At 47.2% G+C, this 27,485-nt stretch overlaps 1 protein-coding gene across 1 annotated transcript; it reads left to right on the plus strand.

Moving 5' to 3' along the window:
• LOC136631899 (T-complex protein 1 subunit epsilon-like) lies at positions 1-27,314 on the plus strand. Its single transcript, XM_066606376.1, has 11 exons — positions 1-153; positions 3,196-3,256; positions 3,785-3,949; positions 5,218-5,416; positions 6,540-6,732; positions 14,920-15,069; positions 16,899-17,018; positions 20,361-20,546; positions 21,873-22,010; positions 26,135-26,315; positions 27,055-27,314. The coding sequence occupies exons 1-11, from the start codon at positions 49-51 to the stop codon at positions 27,180-27,182; spliced, it is 1,626 nt and encodes a 541-aa protein (XP_066462473.1). The 5' UTR covers positions 1-48; the 3' UTR covers positions 27,183-27,314.
• Positions 27,315-27,485: the final 171 nt, after the last annotated feature.

The raw sequence follows: 27,485 nt of genomic DNA on the forward strand, positions 1-27,485 counted from the left end.
GCTGCCGGCGCACGCAGCAGTAGTTGACTGGACCGGGCCGCCGCAGTCATGTCCGCTCTCGGGACTCTCGCCTTCGATGAGTATGGACGTCCGTTTATTATCCTCAAAGATCAAGACCGTAAATCCCGGCTGTCTGGTCCGGAGGCGCTGAAGGTAGGAGAGGCCGGGTTGCTTGGATACGGCGGCCATAATGCCGGGTGTCTGACACGTGCCGGATGTGATAGGAGCCCGTTCTGTCAGGATGAAGCTTTGTCCATAAAGTTGGATTCTGTCAAATTTAGTGTGAATTTTGTTGTGCTTTTACCGGCTGTACGTTCTGTGTGATGGCGTGCGCAATAGTTGGGTTGGGAAACTTACGGTCCAACGCCCACGGACGGATTTTCACTGCAGAATTCACGGCCAGACGCCCGTTGCGAATTCCGCAGCTATGTTAAAAGATTCCTCCTTGCCCGAAGCGGAAATCAACTGCGTTTTCTTTCGTTTTTTTTCCACTCGCGGAGGAGAATCGCAGCGTGTTCCAATCTGTGTGGAAAATCGTACAGACGGCTTCCATTGCAGTCAGTGTAAGCCGTCCAGCCCGCGAAACCTGCACAGCGACCGTTGTGGAAGTATCACTTTAGCCTGGCACGTCATGCACATCCCCTCGCCTGCTGAGACATTCACGGCGGTCCGGGACAGGTGAGTATGGGGTACGGGACAGGTGAGTATGGGGTACGGGACAGGTGAGTATGGGGTACGGGATAGGGGTCTCTGGGGGGCCGGGTCTGATTCTGCTTCGAGATTTCACAGGCGGACTTCGACCCGGCTGTGGGCATGAGGTCATAAACATTTGCGCGCGGATGCCAGTAGCAGTCAGGGACGGATTCTGCTACGGGCTCCGTCCTGTTCGCCAGCCTAATTTCAGGGCAGAACCGTGCCCGCTGCAGAGTTTAATCTTGCGGCTTTGAATTAAAGACTGTGTTCCCGCAGCGGATTCCATCTCTGACCGCGGCCAGCGACCCTGCGTACCGGTATTTTCTCTTCTTTTTCTGTACTGCGGACGGTCGCGGTGCAATTAATTTCCGCTCGTGGGCAGCAACCATCGAGTTCCCATAGCGTGCTAAGGATGGTATGTGCTGCGGATCCGTGGCGCGGATGCCCACTGGGGTTCCGCCGCAGCAGAGAGCTGCATGTGCGAGCGGCCTTAGGCCATGTTTCATGAGAAAGACACGCTGCGCAATTTCTGGTGTGTAATCCGCAGCGTTTTGAAATCCCAGGTAAATAAATGAGTTTTAGTGGTGTTGTTTCCCCCGTGTACACGGAGCAGGAAATATCCGCTGCGCAATTGTGCTTATAGAGAGGATTTTAATGTTGTGGAAAGGCAGCATCTTGGCGACTTTTTCTGCACGTTTCCGCAGCGGAAATGTAACATAGAAGTAATCTAGAAGAACGTGAAGGAAAATGTGAAAAAACGTACGGAAATCAAAATCGCATTAAAGTCCACACCGAAAAAAACGCAACACAAACTGAAACTTTGTCTTGGGAATTTCAGGACGGATTGTTATCTGCCCGTGCGAACAGGCTGTAGGGACAGCGTTGTGACCCAGCAATGTCTGCGTCGACTAATACCGTCCCGTGTGAAAGGCCCCTCGGACGCGCTCACACTGCGGGGTTTGTAACGGTTAAAGATGCACGTTTCTATGCTGCTAAAAATGTGTATATTGTCTTATAGTGACACAGAAGTTGCTGCGCGAATTGTCTGCGTTTGTCTGCTCACTTTTTAGTTGGTTTTTTTTAGCGGTAGCGTAGTCTGCTTCACTATTGTTTTTTTTTTTAAACAACCATTTCCTTACGTTTCTGCCTGTGAAAACTGATACGTTTTCATTTTTCTCTTCTCATCGTCTTTTTCATAAAAACCTTTAGACATTTAATGTAAAAGCATGTAATTGTATACCTTTTTTTTTTTTTGCGGATTTAACAAGGTCTCCGTTTACATCCAGTTTACACTTTTGTGAGGTATACGGTTTTATTTTTTTAGGATACGTTCACATGGCGTGTCACCGAGAATATGCTAACAATACGCAGAATGTCAATTTGCAATTGGAAACCGTGTCCCTGCGTCGATGACTGACTTGTTTTTCCCCAACATGTATTTAAAATTGGCGTTGTGGGGGAAAAAAATTAAACCTCACTAATTTTTTACCATAGTAACGAACGGGACATCAAAATACGCATCAAATGCAAAACTGCGCCTAAAAACCAAGAATGTTTGTGCGGTTCATTTAGGGTTCACGTGGCAGAATTCACGATGGAATTTTCCGTGTTAATTCCACCTTTAAAAAAGCACGTCAAAATCCCCGGTTTTTGGGGCGATTCCACACATGGAATTTGCCTCCTCAGTTAGTTAAATCTGCATGCAAAATTCCAACCCAGAAACCAGCGTTTCCACGTCAAGAAGTGACGTCACGTCTACAGCGCTCTCCCTCATCTTGGAAGCTGCTAGCGGGCACCACTGGCCAGGCGATGCCACTTCCACATCACCCAACCAGTGGCAGGGTGCTCACTAAAAGCTGCCGGATGTAGGGGTGCGTTGCCAGCGTCAAATATTCCGAGTTGAGGGGAGCGCTGTAGATGCTGAAATCGGCTGTGGGTACGCAGTCAAAATCCACACCGCAGCGGCCGTGTCTGATGCAGAGTCCACAGCGTTTCTTCTACATGTAAACCTAACCTTAATGCACCGTATTCTGTATTGACTTGAACTTGCTACCACAATATAGTGCAGTACCTCAGTATTACGGTGTATTGTATCTTTCAAGTTTAGATAATAAGTTTTGAAAATAAACATTATGTTGCCTAGAAACATGTTTTGTTTAAACTGGTATTCAATAAAAACTGAGAGACTAATCTGACAATATTTGCGTATGTGCATGTTCATCAGAGGGTTGTCTTATTCCCAATTTTTGGTCCACACCATTCTGTGATCAGAGCTAGTTCTGATTGCAGTTGCTTGCGGCGCGATCAGCTGTCCAACAACCAGCACCCGCCAGGTATACAGCGGGCACAGCTCCTGAACCTCCTCCATACCCACCCTGCACCTCAGTGGGGAAGGGGTTAATATGTGAGGTTACAGGAGAGTAGGTTACATGTACCCCGCAGCGGGGCCGGATGATGTGACTTGAGGATGCAGCTCAGTAAATGATATATTTTGTGTTTCAGTCCCACATTATGGCGGGTAAAGCTGTTGCGAACACCCTGCGGACGTCGCTGGGGCCCAACGGTAAGAAAATGATTTGCGGTCGCACTCTGAGACTCGCCGCCCCTCTGGGGTTTTACATTGATGCTGATAGGACCCAAAACGTACATATAGGTAGATGCTGACGCTCCGGTCTAAAAAGATCAAATATCCTTGAACGTGCAAATATCTAAACCGACTGTGCAGCAATATGGTCCGCCCCTGCCGCAAATCCATATATATAAATTCATACAGACCTCGTGCGAGGTGACCAGAGGAGGCGCTGTCTGCCCCCACGTGTGGGGGCGCATGTCTCTTCATGTATTCTGTGGACCTCCTGGAGTACATTTCTGGTATACTTCTCGCTAGGTTCTGGCATACGTTTTATACATCTGTTGGTTCTGGGGCAGCCGCACCCCTTCCTGATCAGCCATGCCCATTTAAATATGCAGGGTCGGTGCAGAAAGGAGAATAGTCGTATTTTCAATTGTGACTTTTTTAACTGGCGTAAAACTTTTTCGATAAATGTGCCGCATTGCTCTTTGTGTAATCTCTCTGTAACTTACATCCCAGGACTTGATAAGATGATGGTGGATCAGGACGGCCAGGTCACCGTAACCAATGATGGGGCCACCATCCTTAACATGATGGATGTTGATCATCAGATCGCAAAACTGATGGTTGAATTGTCCAAATCCCAAGATGATGAGATCGGTGATGGGACCACGGGAGTTGTTGGTGAGCTGATTAATGGACTAATTTTAAGTGTATTGTTCAGGTGTGACGGCACGGAGCCGGTCAATAATACCTGATTATTAAATGGCAGAAAACCGGATGCTTCCACATAAAGAAAACTGCAGACTGTCCTCCCTGACACTATAGTGCACACTGAAGTATAACCTCATGGTGCAGATACTGGAGAAGTACCGAGCAGTACCGCCGCTCCCCGCCTGCAGTATGCTGAGTGACCGCTCCTTCTCCGGTTTGTGAATAGGGAGATGAGCTGTCGGTCATCACGCAGCCGGTGGAGACAGGCCTGAATCTATCACTTTGGCTCTTAGCACCATCAGCTGGAGCGCTCTATACAGATAGCATCACGTATATGCCGGAGGAAACATGTTGGGTCTTTTACCTTCTTTTCTCATGACTCTAGAACAGATTGGGGTCAGTTTTTAGTCAGACCTAGCTTGGCTGGTATTGAGCAAATTTTTAAGTACGGCTTCTGTACCTTCCGTCTGTCTTCAAGTACTTAGGCCTCTGCTCTACCTTTCTAATCTTTGCCAGTTAGCATCTAGTCATCTTGGGGATACCCTCTCATTGACGCTAGTTTGCTGAGCGGTTGTCGCTGGGGTCACTATTGAGGGGTGTCTTCCGAGTATACTGCACTGCTCTATAGGCAAACCTTGACCCGTACTGGTATACGGTCTCCCTGATGTGGTTCTCTGATAGACGTATGTCTGCAGGGTAACAACAGTCGGGATCATAACCGTACTCCAGCCTAAGTTTATGGGGTTCCTCCACACCCACCCATTATCGATCTAGTGGGGGTGACTCCTGCACCTTGTTTATCATTCATCGCTGACCATTATAAAGGTGTCCTTGTGTGACCCCTTGGTACACACCAATTTTTGTCTTCCCTTCTTGTGATCCTTTGCACTAAATGAAGGAGCACAAGACGGCCCTCCTGGCCATACTGTAAATACAAGAAGTGCGTTAATGCTGTGTAGATTCCGGTTGTCCTCCCCAAAGTCCAATCGAGCCTTCACACAGCCTATTCGAGAAAAGATAAAACATTACGGATCTCAGAGTACAGCGACGGAAAGCAATTTTTGTTTAAGGAGGGAGGGGGGCGACTTATTTGTGTAACGCCAACTTATTCTGCAGCGCTTTCAGATAATTTATTTTGAAGTGGTTAAGGAACCAGGAGCACCCACTGAGAGATGCTAGTGTTGTGACTTCTCTTGGTACGTGTGATATTCACTTGTGTTATTACATCTTACCTCTAGTTCTCGCCGGAGCGTTGCTGGAGCAGGCTGAACAGCTGTTGGATCGCGGCATCCATCCAATCAGGATTGCGGACGGCTATGAACAAGCGGCCAGAATCGCTATTGAGAACCTGGATAAAATCGGTGACAGTTTTCCAGTTGATCCTGAAAATATTGAACCGCTCGTCCAAACTGCGATGACCACGTTGGGATCAAAAGTGTAAGATTTTATAGATAAATTTATAAGTAATTTAGTGTTTTGACTAATTTTACACCTTAAGGATGCGCCCTATTGTGGAGTTCAAGATGGCGCCATTCTTCAAATCTGACAAGTGCCGCTTTATGTGGAAATCACTTTACTTGGCCAAGTGACTTGAAGATTTCTTCTTCTTGAGTGACGATGATGCATATTGATCACACCCATTGGCCCTCCGTGATTATATAGTGGAGGGCCGATGGCGTCAAAGAGGGAGCGCGCTGCGACAAAAGTGACCTGGCTCTTAGCCAAGGAAAAGACTAGATGTCACAAGCGACCAGCAGGGCAGAAATACGACAAGCTTTGGGTGAAATTTGCTCCGCAATGTTCTGTCCCTGCATTGATATACCATACTAGCAGACTAATGTGAGCCGTGGCGGTGAGAATGCCGGTATCCCTTTATATATCCGCCTGCACCCCTCTGAACCAACTCACACTTCCGGAATAGTGAATAGCTCAGTTGTACTTGGGTAGCCATGTACCTGCTATGTATTGCAACTATTCAACATGTTGTTGAAACACTGGTGTAAAAAAAAAAAAAAAAAGTTACCACAGTCAGAAATTTTGGATTTTGCAAAGAAACTTTGTTACCTTTATAATTAACATTTTACTCAACTGGATTTTTCACCATCGGAAGGGGGGTTTGGTCTTTTCAAAAAGTCTATAAAAAGCATTGAACCTTCCACTCTGAACACCCCCGCCCTCCCCAACACCCATAAAAAAAAAAAAGAATCAAATCTACCGTGTTTCCCCGAAAATAAGACAGTGTCTTATATTAATTTTTGTTCAAAAAGGTTTAACTTTTTTACATGTATAGCTGCCTGGACACTATTTAAATTGACTTTTTTAATTAACTGTTAGCAGGGCTTAATTTTGGAGTAGGGCTTATATTTCAAGCATCCTCAAAAAGCCTGAAAAATCATTTTGCATCCTTAAAAATTCTGGAAAACCATGCTATGTCTTATTTTTAGGGTATCTAGAAGACGTATAGAAGCTCTAGAATCTGACATCCCACTGCTTCAGTTATAGTGAATCCTGTTGTGAAGAAGAATCCCTGCCTACTTGTGTCCATTTATTGTCTCTGTAGGATTAACCGCTGCCACCGGCAGATGGCGGAGATCGCAGTGAACGCTATTCTCACGGTGGCCGATATGGAACGCAAAGATGTGGATTTTGAGCTGATTAAAGTTGAGGGTAAAGTTGGAGGAAAACTTGAAGACACAAAGATGATAAAAGGCGTCATCGTAGATAAAGACTTCAGCCACCCACAGATGCCAAAGGTAAGTTTGTGAACCCCAATACTTGAACTGATCCCCTTTATATGTGGAGGAAAGAGGGAGACGAAAGGACCGTTTGGATTAAATACTTCCTTAACTGCCTAATATTTAAAATCTAATTTTCTCTCCTCCCCCATTTGTAGGTTTTTGACTTGCTCTCCGATACAGTTGGGGCTTCAGGTTGTGTTCAGATTTCTGTTCAGCGGTTCCGTCATAAATGCTTCTGTAATTCTCTTTTTCCAGTAAAATGTTTCCATCTGGATCCGCTGGATTCTGTCACTTCGCGGATCCGGTGGGATTTTATTTATTGTTTCCCTATCCAAACTTCAAGCAGAAATCTGAACAGAGCTTTAACTCCGGTCGTATAACGGACGGCTGCCACCTTAACATCTTCAGTGGCATCTCTGCTAGCGGTCCATGCCTCGCGAATCAAAATGCCCCCTCTCTTGCTGAGTGACACCTTCAGCTCTGCCCACTGGAGACGTTCTGCACTCCACTTGTAATGCACTGAGCGGAGAAGTGAAATATTGTACTTGTATAGGTAACTCATCACCCCCGACATCTGACCAGTTCAACCACTTAAATGTGTTGATCGTTGACCACAGCATCTACATAGTAAAGCGGATCGTAAAGTGCCAACATCTTCTGCAACACTATGTAAAATCTAATTAGTAGTAGTAATTTCTCGTCCGTATCATTGGGGGCCACAGCCTAGACCATGGGATATAGCCACTGCCCTAGGAGGCGACACTAAGCAAAAAAGTGTTAGCTCCTCCCTACCTGGCTATATCCCCCCTGCAGGCACTCAGCTAATTAGTCTTTAGCTTAGTGTCTGCTAGGAGGCAGACATGGAAAGAGCTATTCGCGGGAATCCGGGGAGTCGGGGCTTTTCCCTGGCTCTACTGGCCTCCCGGGGGAGACGCAGGCAGGGGGTGTCTTCACCACTACTGCGGCGTCTCACCCAGAGAAGAAAAAGGGGCCCGACCATGCAATGCGCATCTGAGTCGGTTACCCGCCAGCCATAGGGCTCCCCCTCCCTGGAGTAGCGCACTGTCTGACGGTGACGCGTAGGGGGCAGCACTGCTGGAGTAGTCGACGCAAGGGCAGGCTGTGGCTCCCAGGACAAAGACACCCCCGCTTGGGACTATGGAGCATTCCGGCGCCACACGGACAGACCGCACAGCCGAACTTTGAACGCATACCTTAAGGAGCATCAGGACGTCGGCGGTGGCAACGGCGGGGGCAGCGGCAGCGGCGATGGCAGCGGCGATAGCAGCAGCGAAGGCGGCGGCAGCGGCAGCTCTCCCGGCCAGGGATAGAAGCTTGCGTGTCGCAGGACGCCGGGACGCCGGCCGGCAGGCCACTTCCGGGCACGGCGCTCCGGGGGGCGGAGCGCCGTCGTCACGGCCGGAAAGCGTCACTTCCGGGTCGCGGGGACGCTTCCGGGGCAGGCCACGCCCCCTCCGACCGGGGTGAGTGTAAAAAGACCGCCGGACAGAGGAATGGCCGCGCTCTGGGACACTTCATTGGTCTACACCTCTGAGCCCAGCACCTGCAGCTCGCCTGAAGCACACACAGCCTTCCAGCCGTTCAGCCCTGCAGTCCTGCAGTTTCCCTCTGCAGTTTCCTTCTGCAACGGAGAAAGCACCCGGACAGCAGCAGCACCTCCTGTCTCGGGCACCAGCAGCAGTAGCAACTCCGCAGCAGTCCCTGCCACAGCACCTGCCGGGTCACCAACGCCGCGAGATCGTATGGTACACCAGCGTCGACTTCCGACAGCACCCAAGCGTCAGGACCAGAGGCTCCAGCTGGACCGGGGGAACCGCAGAAACAGCTGCTAGACCGGGTAAGCCCTGCCCAAGGCAGCACTTTGCGGTGTTCTCCCCTCGCCCTCCCCATCCCCCCTGCAGGCATTCCTGTAACGGTACTTAGCTTTCCCGCTACCTGGGAATTGTTTTCTGTTGCCATGTCTGACCCTAGATCAGAGGGTTCCAGCCCGGCCAAGGGGAGGGTGAAGCATTACGCTTGCACTACCTGCAGCGGTAAGTTCGCTTGCGGTCAAGTCGACCCCCGCTGCACTAGATGTGCCGCGGTGCGCGCAGCCCCAGGGTCCCCGGTGCCCCCCGCCGCCCCTGTGGAGCCAGGGCCCGAACCCCAACGGGCGAGGTCCCTGGCCGCTGCCGTTTCTGGCTTGGCCATATCCTCTGCGGCGATTTTACGCCGGTTAGAGCCCAGCTCAGACGCGTCCTCCTCGGAATATGCACGAGAGAGGGCACACAAAAGGAGGAGGTCCCTTAGCAGCGAGGACACTCCCCATAGATCGCGCCACACCGGGAGGTCGTCTGGACCCTCAAAGTCCAGACGATCCAGGGACTCTCATGGCTCTCATGGTCCAGGGAGTCCGTGCATACTTATCATAGATCAAGGCTTTTTTTCACGGTCCCGGTATTCTGTGAGACCAGCCCGGGCTCGCGATGAGTCCCCTCGAGCATCTTGCTCATGGGCGCCCCAGGACACGGCCCAAACGGCAGGCAAGGGCAGTGGGTCTGAAGACTACGACCACTCTGCAGGCTCGTCAGTTTTGGAACTAGACGAGGAACAGGTGTCGCGCCTAGCCAGCCTAATGTACGGCCTGGTAATATCCATAAGAGAAACCCTCCAAGTAATGGAGGAAACAGTGCAGACGCCTCCTTCCGCGGTGTCATTTAGACGGCAGAAGGAGATCACGACAGGTCTTCCCAGACCATCCGGATTTTTCGGAGGTTCTTAATAAGGGATGGCAGAACCCGGATAAGAAATTTAGGCAACCCGGGAAGACTTGGGAAAGTACATACCCATTCCCAGGGGGCCTGAAAAAGGGGTTGGGCGGTACCTCCGGTAGTTGACCCGCCAGTGTCGTGACTGTCTAGAAGCACAGCACTGCCAACAGCCAAGGTAGCAATGCTGGCTAATCCTCAAGACAGGAAGCTGGATGCGTGGGCAAAACCGTGTTTTAAGCCACAGGCACCGCCTTACAGCCGATTTTTGCGACCGCATGGGTCAGCAAGGCATCCATAGCCTGGGCCAAGCAGCTATGGAGAGACAGTGTAACAGGCGCTCCACCAAATGAGTTGCTCGAACTGACAGACAACGTCATACAGGCAAACAAATTTGTATGCACAGCAGAACTAGACGCAGCCAAGTTCGGTGCCCGGCCATCCGCTGCATCGGTGACGGCAAGGAGAACTCTCTGGCTGAAAAAAGCTGGTCAGCAGATACAGCATCCAAGATGGCCCTAACAAAATGGCCATTCGAAGGAAACAGGCTGTTTGGACCTAAACTGGATGACATGGTAAAGGGCGCTACAGGCGGCAAGAGCACGTCGTTACCACAAATGCCGGCAAGAAAGGAGAAGGTTCCACTAAAAAGGAAACCGTTCTTTCTTTTAGATCCTTTCGGCGTTTTTTTCATCCCGCCCAGGGTCAGGGCAGTGGTCCCAGTCTACAAGAACCCCGACAGACGCAGAGAGGGGCCCCTCTTTCAAACAAGGCAAACATGGCGATCCCGACCCGGAATATCTAAAACAGCGGGATCAAAAGAGCGCGGCATGAGATGCTGCCCCCACCCAGTGTCACCAGGGTGGGGGGGGCAGGCTCTCCCAATTGCGAGAGACATGGGGGAGGCGCGTGAGTAACAAGTGGGTGCAGGAAATTGTGACATCCGGTTACGCAATCGAATTCACGACTCCCCCACGGAATTCATTCTGCAGGTCCAGAGTGCCTACCATCCCGGAAGGAGTAGCCAACCTACAGCAGGCAGTGCGGAACCTTCTGGCACAGGGGGTTGTGAAACCGATACCGGAGGCACAAGAGAGGCAAGGGTTCTATTTGAATCTTTTTCTTGTACCCAAAAAGGACGGCAGAGTGAGGCCGGTGCTGGATTTAAGGAGGTGAACCAATTCATCAGAACAAAACATTTCCGGACAGAGTCAATCAAGTCCGTGATAACCTCCATGCAACCGGGCGAATTTCTGTCCTCAATAGATATCAAGGACGCTTATCTCCATATCCCGATTCGGGAAACGCATCAAAAATTCCTTCGTTTCGAAACACAGGGAAGGTATTTTCAGTTTACGGCGCTGCCATTCGGCCTGTCTACCTCTCCAAGGGTCTTTACGAAGGTACTAGCAGCAGTGATGGCGCCACTCCATGCGGAAGGTATATCAGCCATTCCATACCTGGACGATATACTAATAAAGGCACCGTCGTGGGACGGCAACATCAAAAGCGTACACGTCACGATGAAGATTCTAGAAGAATTCGGCTGGATAGTGAACCGCGAAAAATCATGCCTAATACCGACACAACACTTGGAGTTTTGGGCATGATATTCGATACCAGCCAGCACCAGGTCCGGCTACCTCAAGCAAAGGTAGACAAGCTCCGGCAGGGGGTCCGGTCCCTAATACAGGGGAAACCGTTAACCCTCAGACACTGCATGGCTATCCTGGGCCAGATGGTGGCAGCATTCGAGGCGGTTCCGTTCGCCCAGTTTCCAGTCAAGGAAACTACAACACTTGATATTGTCACGCCGGAATGGGTTCCGGATGACCCTGGAACAGCGGATCCAGATAACCCCTCAAGTCCAAAGGTCACTGAAGTGGTGGCTGGAACCTGGGAGGCTTCAGGCGGGATGGCCTTTGGGCCCGAGTCGCTGGACAGTAGTGACGACGGACGCCAGCCTTTCAGGTTGGGGCGGAACACTAGGGGATCAGTCTGTTCAAGGAGTGTGGTCTCAAAAAGAGACAAGGCTACATATAAACATCCTAGAGTTGCGGGCCATCTACTTGACTCTCCGACACTTCGGGCCCAATCTCAAGAGAAAAAATGTACGCATTCAGATGGACAACACCATAGCGGTGGCCTATGTCAACCGACAAGGAGGAACACGGAGCGTGTCGGTAATGAGCGAGGTAGCAGGCATACTAACGTGGGCGGAGAAGCATCTGAGCTCGATTTCCGCAGTCTACATTCCCGGAATAGAGAAAACTGGGTGGCGAATTACCTAAGCCGAGAAACAGTGGATCCCGGCGATTGGGGGCTGCACCCAGAAGTATTTCGGACGATATGCCGGAAGTGGGGCACGCCAGACGTGCACCTCAGGGCGTCCCGACTAAATTACAGGCTACGCCCGTTTATGTCCCGAGCACGGGATCCACAAGCAGCGGCAACGAATGCACTAACCATTTCGTGGGAGGAGTACAAGCTCCTATACGTATTTCCACCCATTCCTCTCATACCGAGGATCCTAGGGAAAATCAAGCAGGAAGGATGATCAGCAGTATTAATAGCACCAGACTGGCCAAGAAGAAGCTGGTACGCGACCATCATAGAAATACTGTTCGACACACCATGGCATCCTCCAGAGCAAAGAGACCTGCTATCCCAGGGGCCTTTTTTTCTACACCTAAATTCCAAGTCTCTACATTTGACGGCTTGGCCGTTGAGACCGAGGTGTGGAGGAGGAAAGGTTATTCGGAGAAGGTTATCCAGACTATGATACGGGCCAGAAAACCAGCCTCATCGGCAGTTTATTATAGAGTCTGAGAAGCGCTTCTTCACCTGTGTGAGGAGGGGCGGGTACAACCGATGCAATTGTCGGTGGCCAGAATTCTTGCATCCTTACAATCAGGCCTCGAGGTAGGATTGAGGGTAGGCTCGTTAAGGGGACAGGTGTCGGCATTAACGGTACTGTTCCAAAAACCAATCGCAAAGAGGATGGCAGTACGTACATTCCTGCAAGGAGTCGCCCATACGACACCCCCGTTTAAACCCCCGGTCCAAACTTGGGACCTTAATTTCGTGTTAGACACTATGACGGGCCAGCCGTTCGAGCCGCTGAAGGAGATTTCTATGCGACTACTGACCTGGAAGGTGGTAGTCCTCGTCGCCATTACGGCAATCCGTAGGGTCTCGGAGCTGGCGGCTTTGGCTATGCAGGCGCCATATATGACCGTCCACCAGGACAAAGTGGTGCTGAGGCCATCACCCGAGTTTCTACCAAGGGTGGTATCACAGTTTCATACTAATGAAGAAAATTGTCTTGCCTTCTTTTTGTCCAGATCCAGTACACAAAGAGGAAAAAATGCTGCACCACCTGGACATAGTAAGGGCGCTGAGGATCTATGTGAAAAGTACAAAGGCGCTTCGTAGGACCGACACCCTCTTTGTTATTCCGGAGGGGACCCGAAGGGGCTTGGCAGCCTCAAGTCACCCTATCCAAATGGATAAGGTCCCTGATAACAGAGACGTGTCGCACCTCAGGGCGCTCGCCGCCATTTCGGGTTACGGCCCACTCCACACGGGCGGTAGGGGCTTACCGGGCAGTCCGTCACGGAGCCTCAGCCCTTCAGGAGGGTAAGGCAGCCACCTGGACTTCCTTACATATGTTCTCAAAATCTTATAAGGTCCACACAGCTGCATCATCTGACGCCGCTCTTGGCCGGAAGATCTTGCAGGCGGCGGTCGTTGACCGCACAGCCGAACTTTGAATGCCCACCCAATATATTGTTTTCGGGACTGCTTGTGGACGTCCCATGGTCTAGGCTGTGGCCCCCAATGATACGGACGAGAAACAGATATTTTTGGTATAACTTACCGTAAAATCTCTTTCTCGTCGCGTTCATTGGGGGCCACAGCACCCACCCCTTGTTTATTTAGGCGGTTGCTGGAACTTTCTGTTCTTCGGTCATGGTTCGGCAGAAAAATTGTGCCAAGAGTTTTTGGTATGTATAAAACATAATATGTATAATCTTACTCCCACTGGCTTCCTACTGCTTGCAGACAGACTAATTAGCTGAGTGCCTGCAGGGGGGATATAGCCAGGTAGGGAGGAGCTAACACTTTTTTGCTTAGTGTCGCCTCCTAGGGCAGTGGCTATATCCCATGGTCTAGGCTGTGGCCCCCAATGAACGCGACGAGAAAGAGATTTTACGGTAAGTTATACCAAAAATATCTGTTTTTATTTAGGACCTGTGTCACAAATAAACCGTATATGCCAAGTGTTTTGCACAGTAAATAGTAGCAATTGATTTTAAAGCATGATATGCTTTATTTTATTGTGTACATATTGAACCAAATAACATAGTTGCTCATTTCAATGAATGGGAGCGCGCTTACGTGTTTTTGCACCTGCAAAAAAAAAAAAAAAAGTACAGTAAAACACACATGTGCACATGTAGATGTGCTTATGCACATTGGACATAGGCCTTAACAGTTGGGATCAGAGACCTGGGCTACTGCGACCGGGTGCCACCTGTGTTTTACAGCTATCTCCGCCATGTATGAAGCAGGTCCGCTCCCAGGAAGCCTCGTGCACATACACCATACATGTATGTTGGATGATGCCGAGGGTCTAACGATATGACGTTTCTCCTCCTCTGTCTTGTATATACTGTACAGCGGAGATGGCGAGTGCGCTACAAAGACAGGAAATGTCAGTTGTGACCGCTATGATGGCTAGTGTCCCCCCCCCCCCCCCCCCTAAAGACAGTCCAGTGAAAAACACAATTTTCCATCTGTGCCTCTTCACCTGTCACACTCTAGAGGTCTCCTCTGTGTATCCCACCCTTTTTATGAAGTACAGCCTCCTGTCTGATGCTTATCAGCCACCATCTTGTGAAACTGCCTGTTGGGGTGATAGTTTAATTATCATAACCTTGTTTTTTCACTTAAATAGACTACAGACAGTAAGTATACAGTCAAGAGGATGAGCTATGATCTCCCCTATTATACCTGTGTGACAGGAGCTGCGTGATCATCAGTAACTGACAGGGGTGTCTGTGTCTCTCTGTGGGCAGTTTCAGTAGTAAATCCATGTAATAGCATGACAAAGAATAAGAAATTGACTGACTGGTTTCAGACATCCTAGCCCCAAGTAGATCTGAGCTGGTCAGAACTGCGATCACATGACCATCTGAGAAAAGAGGGGCCAGGAGATTCAGATGGAGAGAAATAACTGACCAAGGTAACACTTTATATACACTGAGGGGATAGCTACATAATGAACGGATTTAGAAAATCGCGGAGTGGCCCTTTAAATTAGGCAATTTAAAAAGTGTGCAATAAAAACCTGATTTAAGTGCGGGTGTGTGGTTTTTTTTTTTTATTTTTTTTTATTTTTTCAAAATTTAAATGTGCTTCATAATTTCAGGAAGTTAAAGATGCTAAAATTGCGATTCTCACCTGTCCGTTTGAGCCGCCTAAACCCAAGACTAAACATAAGCTGGACGTGACGTCGGTGGAAGACTATAAAGCCCTGCAGAAGTACGAGAAGGAGAAGTTCCTGGAGATGGTGAAGCAGGTCAGATGGACTTTCTGTGTTCCCTCTTCAGATGTGTCTTCTTTCCGTTGCTTTCATTCCCAGTTTGATGTTTTATGATCTACTTAATCCAAGATTTCAGTGTGTCTTTAACCCCTTATAAGTCTCCTCACTCACCTTCTACTCAAAGAGAGACAATACCCATACCGACCCACGTCACAGGCCTCTCACTAGCCAAGCCAGAATCCTATTGCACACTGATGGGAAGCAGACACCCAGAAACAGCTGTCTGTGTATGGATACTGGCTTGGTTTTCAATTCCCAATCATTAAGATCTGTTTATAGTGTCGGACATTGATTTGAAGGAATGCTGCCACCCAATAGGTGGCGCTGCAGAGGTAGTGTTGCATCTTCCTTACTTGCATATTACCCTCAATCACCTTCTACTGTAATTGCTCTCCTCATGGAGAGACAATACCCATCCCGACTTTAACCCCTTATTTTTGCAGCCTATTTTAGATTTAAGGGCGCAGTGTTGTGTGTGTGTGTGTGTGTGTGTGTGTGTGTGTGTGTGTGTGTGTGTGGTTTTTTGTTTGTTTGTTTTTGGCTTTTCATCACTTTTCGTTTTTAACATAAATAAAAAACAAAACAAAATACGTTGTAACCCCTCTACTTGTGTCGTGTATCCAATATATAGATCGTCCGGCATCCTAAGTAAATGGCCGGAAAATGAGTCCATGGAATTTTCCATCCTTTCAGATGATCTCTTTAACTTTGTCCCTTTGCGAATAGTTAGATGTACTTTCAATGAGCTCAATCCACACTTCAGTGAATACTTTACCCATCCGCCATACATGTGCAACTACTTTTGCTATTGTGTTATATTGTGATCTAAACCATCAACCAGATCCATTTAGATACAGGTCTTATGATTATTTCATGGGTTACCACTTTGCTTTCTCTTGTGACTAGGATATACTCTATATATCGTTTCGTTTGTACACTCAGTTTACCTAATGTGTAAGTTCAGTTGTGCCAAATGCATCCAACCGTTTGGACCTTATCTTACTGTATTTGTGTCCTGCTTCACCTGTAAGGTATATGCCTTTTTTCCCATGGTAAGAGTCAGTTGACTTTATCTTTAAATTCCCTGAATGTAGGGAGGGGGACTCATCCAGCCAATGCTGCGCTATTAGTTTTCTTGCGATATATAAAAGTTTCGTTTCCGCTAGTTGCTCCTGCTCCTCCACTGGTGTATCCCTTATATATCCTAGGGTACAAACTAATGGAGTAAACTCCAGATTTATTGTACATACTGTGTTAATCAGATTGGACCTCCCTCCAGTATCGGTTCAATTTTGTACAATGCCACATCATTTGTATCAGTCCCGCTACTTGAGGTTTACAGCGAACACATAAAGGGCTATTTCTTACCCCTATATCATGCAAAAAGGCTGAAGTACGATATACTCTATGGATCAAATATATTTGTCACCGTCTGTGTTTTGTTAAGGGACACCTTAGGGTTCATCTGCAGGATTTCATCCCAATGAGCGTCTTCTATGGGACTGATATCGGCCTCCCATTTACTAATCAAGGATTGCTTCTGTAGGTTTAAATATCCCTGTATATAATTGTATAGCTGCGATATCTTCCCTGCTGTCGTGGATGCCGCACCCATAACGTCAGCCAATATATAGTGTGTGTGGTCTTTATTTCCCTACAGATCCGCCTGGATTGTGTGTCACGCGGTGATTTTTTTTTTGGGGGGGGGGGGGGGGGGATTTTCATCCTCACTTTTGAAAAGCTGTAACTTTTTTGTCTTCTCCTAATTAAAACTGATTAGAAATTATCTTCTTTTCTACTTGCAGATTAAAGATACCGGCGCCAATCTCGCCATATGTCAGTGGGGCTTTGATGATGAAGCAAATCATCTCTTGCTGCAAAACGAGCTGCCGGCCGTGCGTTGGGTTGGAGGGCCAGAAATAGAGGTGAGGAACGTGATGGTCACACAGGTTTGAAGGAATCTTTCCACAAACGGCACTTTATGAAATTGCCACTGGATATCTAAGCGCCCCACCATATCCAGGCCTACATCCTATTCGGTGCACCTACTGATACGCTTTAGGTTTCACTTTGGAGGCTCCTTCCGTTTGTTTATTTTACACATTTGTTTTGCAGCGCTGTACATCACCAGTATAGCGCCGCGGGTTGTGAACGACTACTAACGCTAACAACAACAACACATCCCTTGATATTCCCTATAAGGCCTCATGTCCACGGGGAAAATCAGGCCCGCTCCGGATTCTCCATGGAGAATCCGTAGCGGGTCCCTCCTGCCCCGCGGACATGAGGGCTGAAAATAAGAATAAACTTACCTCCCGCCCTCTCCGGATCCTTCCTTCGCTTGCTGTGTCATCTTCTCTGCGTCGCGGCCGGATCTTCTTTCTTCGGCTCGGCGGATGCGCAGGATGACGTCGGTGACGTGCCCCGCGCATGCGCCGGCCCGAAGAAAAAAGATCCGGCCGCGACGGAGAGAAGATGGCGCCGCGGCGAACAGAAGAAACGGAGCAGGTGAGTAAATTCTGATTTTTGTCTCCCGCGGATCCGGACGGCTTCCATAGGCTTCAATTGAAGCCCGCGGGAGCCGTCCCCGCGGGAGACCCGCACGAAAATGGAGCATGGTCCAGATTTTTTCATGCTCCATTTTTTTTAAAATCACTTTTTTATTGACGATCCGCGGGTGGTCAATGCATCCCCATGGGGTGCGGATCCGCGGGCAGGAGAAGAGTTAAAATCTGCTGCGGATTTTAATTCTTCTTTTGCCCGTGGACATGAGGCCTTAGTATATTTTTGGAATCCGAGGGAGTACATGGAGGAAACCGACACAAGGAGAACATGCAAACTCTATGCAGATGTTTCTCATGATGGGGAACCCAGGACCCCAGCACTGCAAGGCAACAATGCTAACCACTGAGTCACCGGGTCAGACATTCTGTTTCCAGTTCCATCTGGTTTGTCGGGGGGAAAAAAAGCAATGCATACAGTACTATTTTCCAAACCTTATAAGTTATAACCACTGCATTGTGGTTTCCATTCTAAACAGATGTGACCAGAGCCTTAACCCTTTCCAATCCACTGTCTGACATCTAAAGACATTATGATTTAAGGCTGTACAGCTCCGATGTTGGAAGACATTGGTCGGGGTTCACTTACTGTATATTGCCAGCCTCTCTGCTGTCAGAGCCTATCCAACGTGTCACCTCATGCAGTACTGGCTTTAGCCAGCAGATAGCGGCGTTGTACAGCAAACGAGTAAGCCCCCTAGGAAAACCAGGATACAAAATGGATTGGAAAGGGTTAAAGGAAACGTTTCAACTATAAAAACCATGAACTGTTATGATGCTTATAGTTTAGGTGACATGCAGTGTGGGGAGCCGTGTCTTATATCACCCAGTCCCTCAGTCCTCTGGTGTTCCACGGCAAAGTCGGTGTGTGCACAGCATGTGTGACTCTTTACAGAAGAGTGTGTGTGCATAAAGCATTCACATCTATGGGAGTGTGTGTATAAAGCATTCACAGCTATGGGAGTGCGTATGCACAGTGTGCTGAAGAGTCATGCTTGCTGTAGGCGCTGACTTCGTCAGGAGTGACCGCATGAACGGGGGATTGAAGGAGTGTGAAAAGAAGCTTCCGGGGCTTCAAGTCACCGAAACTATATTTTCGTTTATGGTGCTTCTAGTTCATGACCGGTTCCCTTTTAACCCCTTAATGACAGAGGACGTAAGGTTACATCCTGCACATTTGCAGTATCTATGGAGGGAGATCGCGGTGTGATCTCACTCCATGCATCGCGGCTTCAGCTGTTTTCAGCTGCTCATCGGAGCTGTTAACCCCTTTAAACGCAGCCATCAATTCTGACAGCAGCATTTACATCCCCCAGCTGATGTTTCTGCACAAATTTAAGTCATCGCACAACTATGTTGACGAAAAAAATAAAAAATTGTAGCTGTCAGAAGATGGCAGCAGAAAAAAAATGAAATATCTTTTTTGAAAAAAAATAAAAGCAAAAAAATAAAAATTCAATTTGGTATGGTAGTAATCGTACTGACCCATAGAATAAAGTTATCAGTATATACACCATAGAAACAAGACGCACCCAAAGATGGCGGAATTTTTTATTTTATTTTTTCTCCATTTCACTCCACTAAGAATTTTTTAAGTTATTCAGTACATTATATGCTACATTTATATAGCACCATTGAAAAATGGCACGCGTCCCGCAAAAAGCAAGCCCCCAGACAGCTACGTCGATTAACAAATAAGAGTTATGATTTTTTTTAAACTGGGGAGGAAAAAACAAATGCCAAAAAAAGTGGACGATCCTTAAGGGGTTAATAGGATTTACAAACTTTACCCCAAAAGTTATATTGTGTGCGCGTGTTTTTTTGTTTTATTTATTTATTTTTAACACCTTAATCTGCATTACACCCCAGAACCTGCTTCAGGGTGGATTTGGACGACCGTATATCGGCTCGGCATGAAAACCGAGCCGATATACGGTCATCTGAAATAGCCCTCATACTGTATATACTGCTTATATGGATACTAGAGATGAGCGAGTATACTTGCTAAGGGCAATTGCTTGAGCGAGCATTGCCCTTAGCGAGTACCTGCCTGCTCAGGAGGAAAGATTCGGCTGCCGGCAGCGGGCGGGGAGCTGTGGGGGAGAGTGGGGAGGAACGGAGGGGAGATCTCTCTCTCCCTTTCTCCCCCGCTAACTGCCGCAACTCACCTGTCACCCGCGCCGGCAGCCGAACCTTCTCTGCTGAGCAGGGAGATACTCGCTAAGGACAATGCTCGCTCATCTCTAATGGATACCAAACGGGCGTTTTATTCATGGGTAGTGAGATGAATCCATGCATCATAGTTGTATGACTGTTACCTATTGCCAATAAAGCTGTTCAAACATACTGTATGTACCACTAGGTTTTCTCAGTACCCTCCCCCCTTCATACGATGTGGGGCAGACTTTAATCAAGGTTTTTAACCGACCTCAAGACAGATTTCAAGTCTGTTCCACTCCTACAGACAGACAATGCTTCATTCTTCTTATATGGCCTAGTTCAGTTTTTCTCCTCTCCATTCCTCAAGTACCGCCAACAGGTCAGGATTTGAGGATATCCTACAGATAGACCGCCTGGAGCGGAGGGTGTGGGTTGGACCAACCTGCTGAGATGTCGTCCTCCCAACATCCTTGAGCATCCTCGTCGTTCCTCGTCTAGAATGCTAGAATGGATTATATCTTCTCCAACATTCTGTTATCTTCCCAGTTAATAGCTATCGCTTCCGGAGGCCGTATTGTACCGCGGTTCTCCGAGCTCACGCCTGAGAAGCTCGGCTACGCCGGCATCGTCCGTGAGATATCGTTTGGAACAACAAAGGATCGAATGCTGGTGATAGAACAATGCAAAAACTCCAGAGCGGTGACCATCTTCATCCGAGGGGGGAATAAGATGGTGAGTATTGTGGCGTTAAGCAGAAGCATGTGAAGTCAACCCCTGCTGCAAGAGACAGTGGCGCCGCTCTAAAACTGGCTGCTACGGTCATAGTTTGTCACAATGGTTTCATCTATAAAGCTCAACTGTCTCACTTTTAATTCTGCTTGCTTAACCGCTTCAGTAGCAGAGATTAATCCCTCGATATCAGTTTTTCTTCCCCCGCTTTCCAAGAGCTATAATTTAAAAAAAATATATATTTTTAAGTGTGGGTAAGAGCAGTAGAACTTTGTTCTATGCGTCTGTATGGTTGATGGAGAAGGGTTTCTTTAAGTTTTTTTACACTTTTTAGTTCCCACGAGGTCTTGAACTTTTGATCATCTGACCGCTTTTATTATATCCTGCAACACCTCAGTATTGCAGCATATAGCAATTTTTGTTGTGTTTTTTTTTTTTTTTTTTTTTTTTACCTAGCTCGGGTAGGACTTGATAGGCCTCTATGCATGGCAGCTGTGGGAACCTCCAGTATACTCCAGACTGCCATGCTAGCCCATCGTCCTCCTTCGATTACGCTGTGGGGGATGCTGATGTGGGCGCCCCCTCCTCCCCATAACCCGCTCCGCTGACTGTTTAGACACACATCCAGATTTGACCACGGCACCTATGCAGTTAACTGCCAGGATCAGAGCCAACTCAGATTGAGCCAATTACCAACAACTGATAGCGTCCACGTACCGAGCAGATTTTCCTCCTGAGCCCGCTGCATACACACTTTAGGACCGCAGGACGTTTATAGTCGTTGGGCGGTCCTGAAATGATGAAAGTGGGTTTTCTGCAATTAAAATATTGATAACCTATCAAGATGGGTCATTAATATGATCATCTGCTACAGAGATCTCCCCAGCCAGTAGACGGTCATTGGCCAAGGTCCATGCCAAAATACATTCTATATTGTACACCTAATACATCCGCAGTCTTGTCTTCTGAGGCCGACATTAGAGGAGAGAAAAGTTTCTAGAGCAAATATGAGATGATTGCATCCCAAGAAAGTCCTCTGCAGCGTACGATCACTTCTGTCACCATCTCCTCCCCAGAGCGATTTCAACAACAAGTGGATGCACCTCGCCCATGTAAATAACATAGGGGACGTTACTAAACCCGGTATTTCCTACTTTGGGCTTAGTACGATTTCCCCGACACACGGTGCGCTTAATACATGGAGATTGCGGTGTGTGAACACCCGGAGACGCTCGGAGTTTGCTGGGGTTTTGTTTCCTTTTGACTGACTTTGTTTGAGTTTCGTTTCAGCAGAATTGATTAGACTGGAGTAATATTTACTATTCACAGATTATTGAAGAAGCCAAGCGTTCCCTTCATGACGCCCTGTGCGTGATCCGCAACTTGGTACGTGACAGTCGCATTGTTTATGGTGGTGGAGCTGCGGAGATATCCTGTGCGTTGGCAGTAAGCCAGGCTGCGGACAAGGTAAAGAGGGAGGGGGAAATGTATATGTTTGTTTTTTTTAATTTATTTACCCAATTCAAATGTGACTTTTGGCGCGTACTGCAAGCAGTCTGCTTGTTAAAGGTGTAGTTTTCATTGGTACTATTTTGGGGGTACAGATTTCTTTTTCTGTACACTTCTTTATTTTTTTTTTATTCTCAGAGTGTTTGCCATATAGTAGAAGGCCTCTTTCACATGGGCGACAGCGATATCGCCGCAAGAAAATCGCAGCAATATTGCATCTGTGTGATTATCGCTGTGTTTTTTTTGCTACAAAGCAGTCTTTTGCTGGGATTTCAGGTGGGGCTTGAAATATAAGCCCTACCCCCCCCCCAAAAAAAAAGCCCTGGCTGCATTAAAAAAATTTTAAACCACAATACATCCCCTAACAGCCATTGTCAGCTCCACCACACTTCTTCTCACAGGTCCCCGACACTTGTTTGAAGTCTTCTGTCAGCGCTTCCTGGATTGGAGGTTCAAAAACCCTGCCTCCAGGAAGCGCTGGCTCTGATTGGTTCTTTTAACTTCCTTGGAGACTGTTCTCATAACTGTTTGGCTTCGCACCATAACACAATCTTGTTGTATCACTGACTGTCTTGGACAAATAATTTTCTTTCACCAGTTACTTCTGCACCGTTATTCCTCAGTGGAGCGATGGCGTCTGTTGGGCCTTTCATGCCAGAGTACCACTGAATTTCTTAGAAGGAAGGACTGGCAATGTTCCTGATTCATGCTTTGTCGTCTTCTCCACACAGAGTGTCTGCTCATCGATCATCTCCAAACATCTGTTTCTTTTTACCTTTTCATCCGAGTGTCCTCCCTGGATGCTCTCGTGTCTTCCGGCTCTTCTGGACAATCTGTCATTTGCTCCTGCATGTTGCAGAGTTGTTGGACAGCTTCTTCTGTATCCGTGACTGCAGCGGCAACTTCCTCCTTGAAGACCCTTTGATTCACCTCAGTTTCCCTCCCAGCTCGCAGGTTCCCTTCTAGGCACACGCTTTGGCACATTTCCTAGCTTGTAACTCCTCTTCTAGTTTCTACAACTGAGTCTTCCTTTCTTCTATTTGCTGTTTTAGGTCTTAGACTTTTCTAGTCTCTGAACCACCTTTTCAGAATCCTCTTTGTCCCTGACAGTCTCCCATGTCCGTGCGCAGCTGCTTGATGAGCCGTACTGACTCGGCCTTCACTTCAAGGGCCTCTTCCATCTCCTCTCCCATCAGTTTGTCTTGCTTCAGGGATTCATCCAGCATCCTCCTGCTTTTCCCCCTCAGCCCAAGGTTTGCTTCAGCAGCAGGATTTTCAAGCTGCTTTTGCAGTCTAGCTTTCATCATCTCAAGCCTGACCTATAAACAGCTTCACTCCCTTCACACTGTCAGTCTATAGCTTCAACAGAAACTAAGGACACAACACCTCTGTGAAGTCAGCACCCCATCTTTCAAAAAGTTAATTTTTTTATAAGTTCTGGATGCACCCCAAAGAGTTCTAGAGTTCCCAATTAATTTTAAAAATAGTTCTAGCAAATTAGGCAAAAAAATCAACAAATGTATCTCTGCGGTGCTAACTTCCAAAAATGATATTACTAAATCAGCGAGAACTTTGTAAATATTGGTTCTAGAGCTTCAAGCATTAAGAGTTTTCTTCAGAACTCTTGAGGTGCTAACCAGAACTCTTATAAAATCGCGGGATTTCCCAAAAAATTTTTTTGCACATAACTGAAATTTTTGGATCCGGGATTTGAAAATCAGCGAGAACTTTGTAAATATTGGTTCTAGGGCTTCGAGCATGAAGAGTTTTCTTCAGAACTCTTGAGGTGCTACCCAGAACTCTTATAAAATTGTGGGATTTCCCCAATTTTTTTTTTTACACATAACTGAAATTTTTGGATCCGGGATTTGAAAATCAGCGAGAACTTTGTAAATATTGGTTCTAGAGCTTCAAGCATTAAGAGTTTTCTTCAGAACTCTTGAGGTGCTACCCAGAACTCTTATAAAATTGCAGGATTTCCTAAAAAATTATTTACGCATAATAACTGACATTTTTGGATCAGGCATCTAAAAATCAGCGAGAACTTTGTAAATATTGGTTCTAGAGCTTCGAGCATGAAGAGTTTTCTTCAGAACTCTTGAGATGCTACCCAGAACTCTTATAAAATCGCGGGATTTTAAAAAAATTATTTACACAAATCCGCAGCGGCGGCTTCTGCCGGTTTAGACGCAGCGGATTTGCCATCCCGTGTGGACGAGATTTCTGAGATTTCTCAGCTGTCATTCAGCTGAGAGCTGCCCCTGATTGGTCCCTGCGCTGAGCCAATCAGAGGCAGCACTCACTCACCCATTCATGAATGAGTGTGAGTGAGAGCTGCCTCTGATTGGTCAGGCTGTGACCAGTCAGAGGCAGCTCATTCAGCAGGCGGGGATTTTAAAGCCCTGGCTGCTGAATACTACTCTGAGCAGTTCAGGAGAACTGCCGGCCGGCCGCGGCTGAACTCCGTCTGCCGGGACCAGGTGAGTATATATTTTTTCTTGTTTTTACACATTTCTGGATGAATTTCAGGGAAGGGCTTATATTTTTAAGCCCTTCCCGAAAATTCATCGCGAGATCGCCCGCAGCCCATTGCTTTCAATGGAGCCGGCTGTATTGCCGGTTCCATTGAATTCAATGCGCTGGACAGCGCTGAACTGCTCCGGCCCGTTTCTATTGAAACGCGGCTAGGAGCAGATTTTGCGGGTGATTTTTCGGTCCCTGTCACGTGATTTGCGATCCGCAAATCGCGGGAAAAAACGCCCGTGTGACCAAGGCTTGATTTTCAAATGCCGGATCCAAAAATTTCAACGTTATGGGTAAATAATTTTTTTTTTTTTTTTTTTAAATCCCATGATTTTCCAAGAGTTCTGGGTAGCACCTCAAGCGTTCTGAAGAAAACTCTTAATGCTCGAAGCTCTAGAACTAATATTTACAAATTCTCGCTGATTTTCAGATGCGGATCCAAAAATTTGTTATGTGTAAAAAAATTTTTGGGAAATCCCGCGATTTTATAAGAGTTCTGGGTAGCATCTCAAGAGTTCTGAAGAAAACTCTTAATGCACGTAGCTCTAGAACCAATATTTACAAAGTTCTCGCTGATTTTTAGATGCCTGATCCAAAAATTTCAGTTATTATGTGTAAATAATTTTTTAGGAAATCCTGCGATTTTATAAGAGTTCTGGGTAGCACCTCAAGAGTTCTGAAGAAAACTCTTAATGCTTGAAGCTCTAGAACCAATATTTACAAAGTTCTTGCTGATTTAGTTATATCATTTTTGGAAGTTAGCACCGCAGAGATACATTTGTTGATTTTTTTTGCCTAATTTGCTGGAACTATTTTTAAAATTAATTGGGAACTCTAGAACTCTTTGGGGTGCATCCAGAACTTATAAAAAATTAACTTTTTTGAAAGATGGGGTGCTGACTTCACAGAGGTGGACACAACATGTTTCTCTGTACTTGCAGGGCTGTTTTTACTGCATTGACCAACTCTTTTTGCTCACTTTTCGTTGTATTAAAGGGGTTTTCTGGGACTTTCTTCATCTTATCTTCATTTTAAGGATGTTTGAAAAAGAAGAAAAAAAGTTTACTCTCCCATCCCGGGGACGCCCCTCCAGCGTTAGCAGCCCCGATACCTGGAAAAATGGCAGACGTTCATTGTTCATGTGACCGCATAGCCACTCGCAGGCTTCAGCGGAAATTCTTCCATGGCCACAGAAGCCTGTCAGTGGTTGAGCAGTCAGATGCACAATGAATGGCATGTGACGAGTGGGAGTGGATGGGTCAGGTGAGTATTCAAATTTTCTTTATTTTTAAGGCCGATTTAACCTTCAAAATGTGACCTGGATACAAGATCAGTGACTCGTGGCCATGAAGGGGTTAACACAAGATATCTGAAAGTACAGAGTTCTGTTAAGGTCGTTCTGTTCTAAATAAACGCAGGCTCAGACTTACCTAATTGGGCGATGACTGAACATTTTTTGTATCCTGTTTATTAGCTACACGTGGTACTTCTACATAGCGAGCCGGTCAGTAAGTAGTCGCTCATTACATTCATGTTTTCCACTTTATCTTTGTGTTTAGTGTCCATCGCTGGAGCAGTATGCCATGCGGGCTTTCGCTGACGCTTTGGAAACGATCCCGATGTCGCTTGCAGAGAACAGCGGTATGAACCCCATTCAGACTATGACTGAAGTACGGGCAAAACAGCTGAAAGACGACAACCCAGCGCTTGGCATTGACTGTCTGCACAAGGGCACCAACGGTGAGCATTCAGCGAATGACCTTTTTTGACACTATTTGAGTCCCTCAAGGGGACTTGGATAGTACACTGCATTACTTATGTAAGCCTATGACAGCAGCGTATTAGACTCTGCTGGAGGCGGGGTCAAATAGAATGTGTTACATGGCAGAGATGGAAGTTTCCGGCTGCCATGGGAACCCAATCGTATCTTGTAATTGCACTGTGGGGTGCTGATGGGTGACAAAAGGAGCCCCACCCCGTCATCTGCTTACATGCTACAGTTGCTATGGATTGTGACATTTGAGGGTTTAAACTGTCAGGATCTAAGGTTTCTCCTCTCTTGGCAGTTAGAGCAGGAGCCTGGCTGTCAGTAGTTAAGCAAACCATCACCTTAAAAAGATGTACGTGCAGGTTTAAAGGCCATTGGTGAGCTCAGTAAAATACGGCACTAAGCGGTTAACATTCTGATGCTAAGATCCCCCCCCCCCCCTTCCCCAAGCTTATAGAATTGTTTACAGATTGCTCAGCGCTGCACATCACGATTGCTCAGCGCTGCACATCACGATAAGTACTTGTTCCGGATGCGTCGCGTCTGCATACGGGGTCCTGAAGTGCGATCTGAGTCTACAGTTTGACAGGATGTAGACTGACTGACTGCGCTGCTGCTTCCGCTGTGAGGCCTAATATAATAAAAGTTTAAAGGTAATTTATTTTTTTTGTGTGTGTTTTTAATTCTGTATTTTTTTTTTATCCCCCTCAGACATGAAGCAGCAGCACGTCATAGAAACGCTGATCGGGAAGAAGCAGCAGTTTTCCTTGGCAACGCAAGTCGTTAAAATGATTTTGAAGATTGATGACATCCGCAGACCCGGTGAAGTGGAGGATTGAAAGCGCTTCAGAAGGAGCCGACCAGAAGCCGATCCCACCCGGAGGTCTCCAAACGCTATTTATTGTCTAACACATTTTTTCATACTGTCTGTTGACCTCGATTTAGAAAATAAATCGTCATCCTTGCTATCTGCTTGCTGTAATTAGTCTAATTAGTTTATTTGATCTTGGATATTACAGGCACCACAACCTTTGGATAAATTGCATATGTTTAGGGAGTTTTCCGGAAGTCCCTCCTCCGACTCCTGTGTAGTGGCCGGCGCTTGTAACTGCAGGCACAACTCTCATTGAAATCCAGTGGGA

Source organism: Eleutherodactylus coqui, chromosome 6, assembly GCF_035609145.1.
Source record: "Eleutherodactylus coqui strain aEleCoq1 chromosome 6, aEleCoq1.hap1, whole genome shotgun sequence".
Lineage (NCBI taxonomy): Eukaryota > Metazoa > Chordata > Amphibia > Anura > Eleutherodactylidae > Eleutherodactylus > Eleutherodactylus coqui.

Excerpts from the sequence above, each read along its gene's own strand:
- LOC136631899 (XM_066606376.1), top strand. The coding sequence starts at position 49 with ATGTCCGCTCTCGGGACTCTCGCCTTCGATGAGTATGGACGTCCGTTT. Across the intron at positions 3,257-3,784 it reads GACGTCGCTGGGGCCCAACG|GACTTGATAAGATGATGGTG; the intron begins GTAAGAAAATGA and ends CTTACATCCCAG. Across the intron at positions 22,011-26,134 it reads TAAGCCAGGCTGCGGACAAG|TGTCCATCGCTGGAGCAGTA; the intron begins GTAAAGAGGGAG and ends CTTTGTGTTTAG.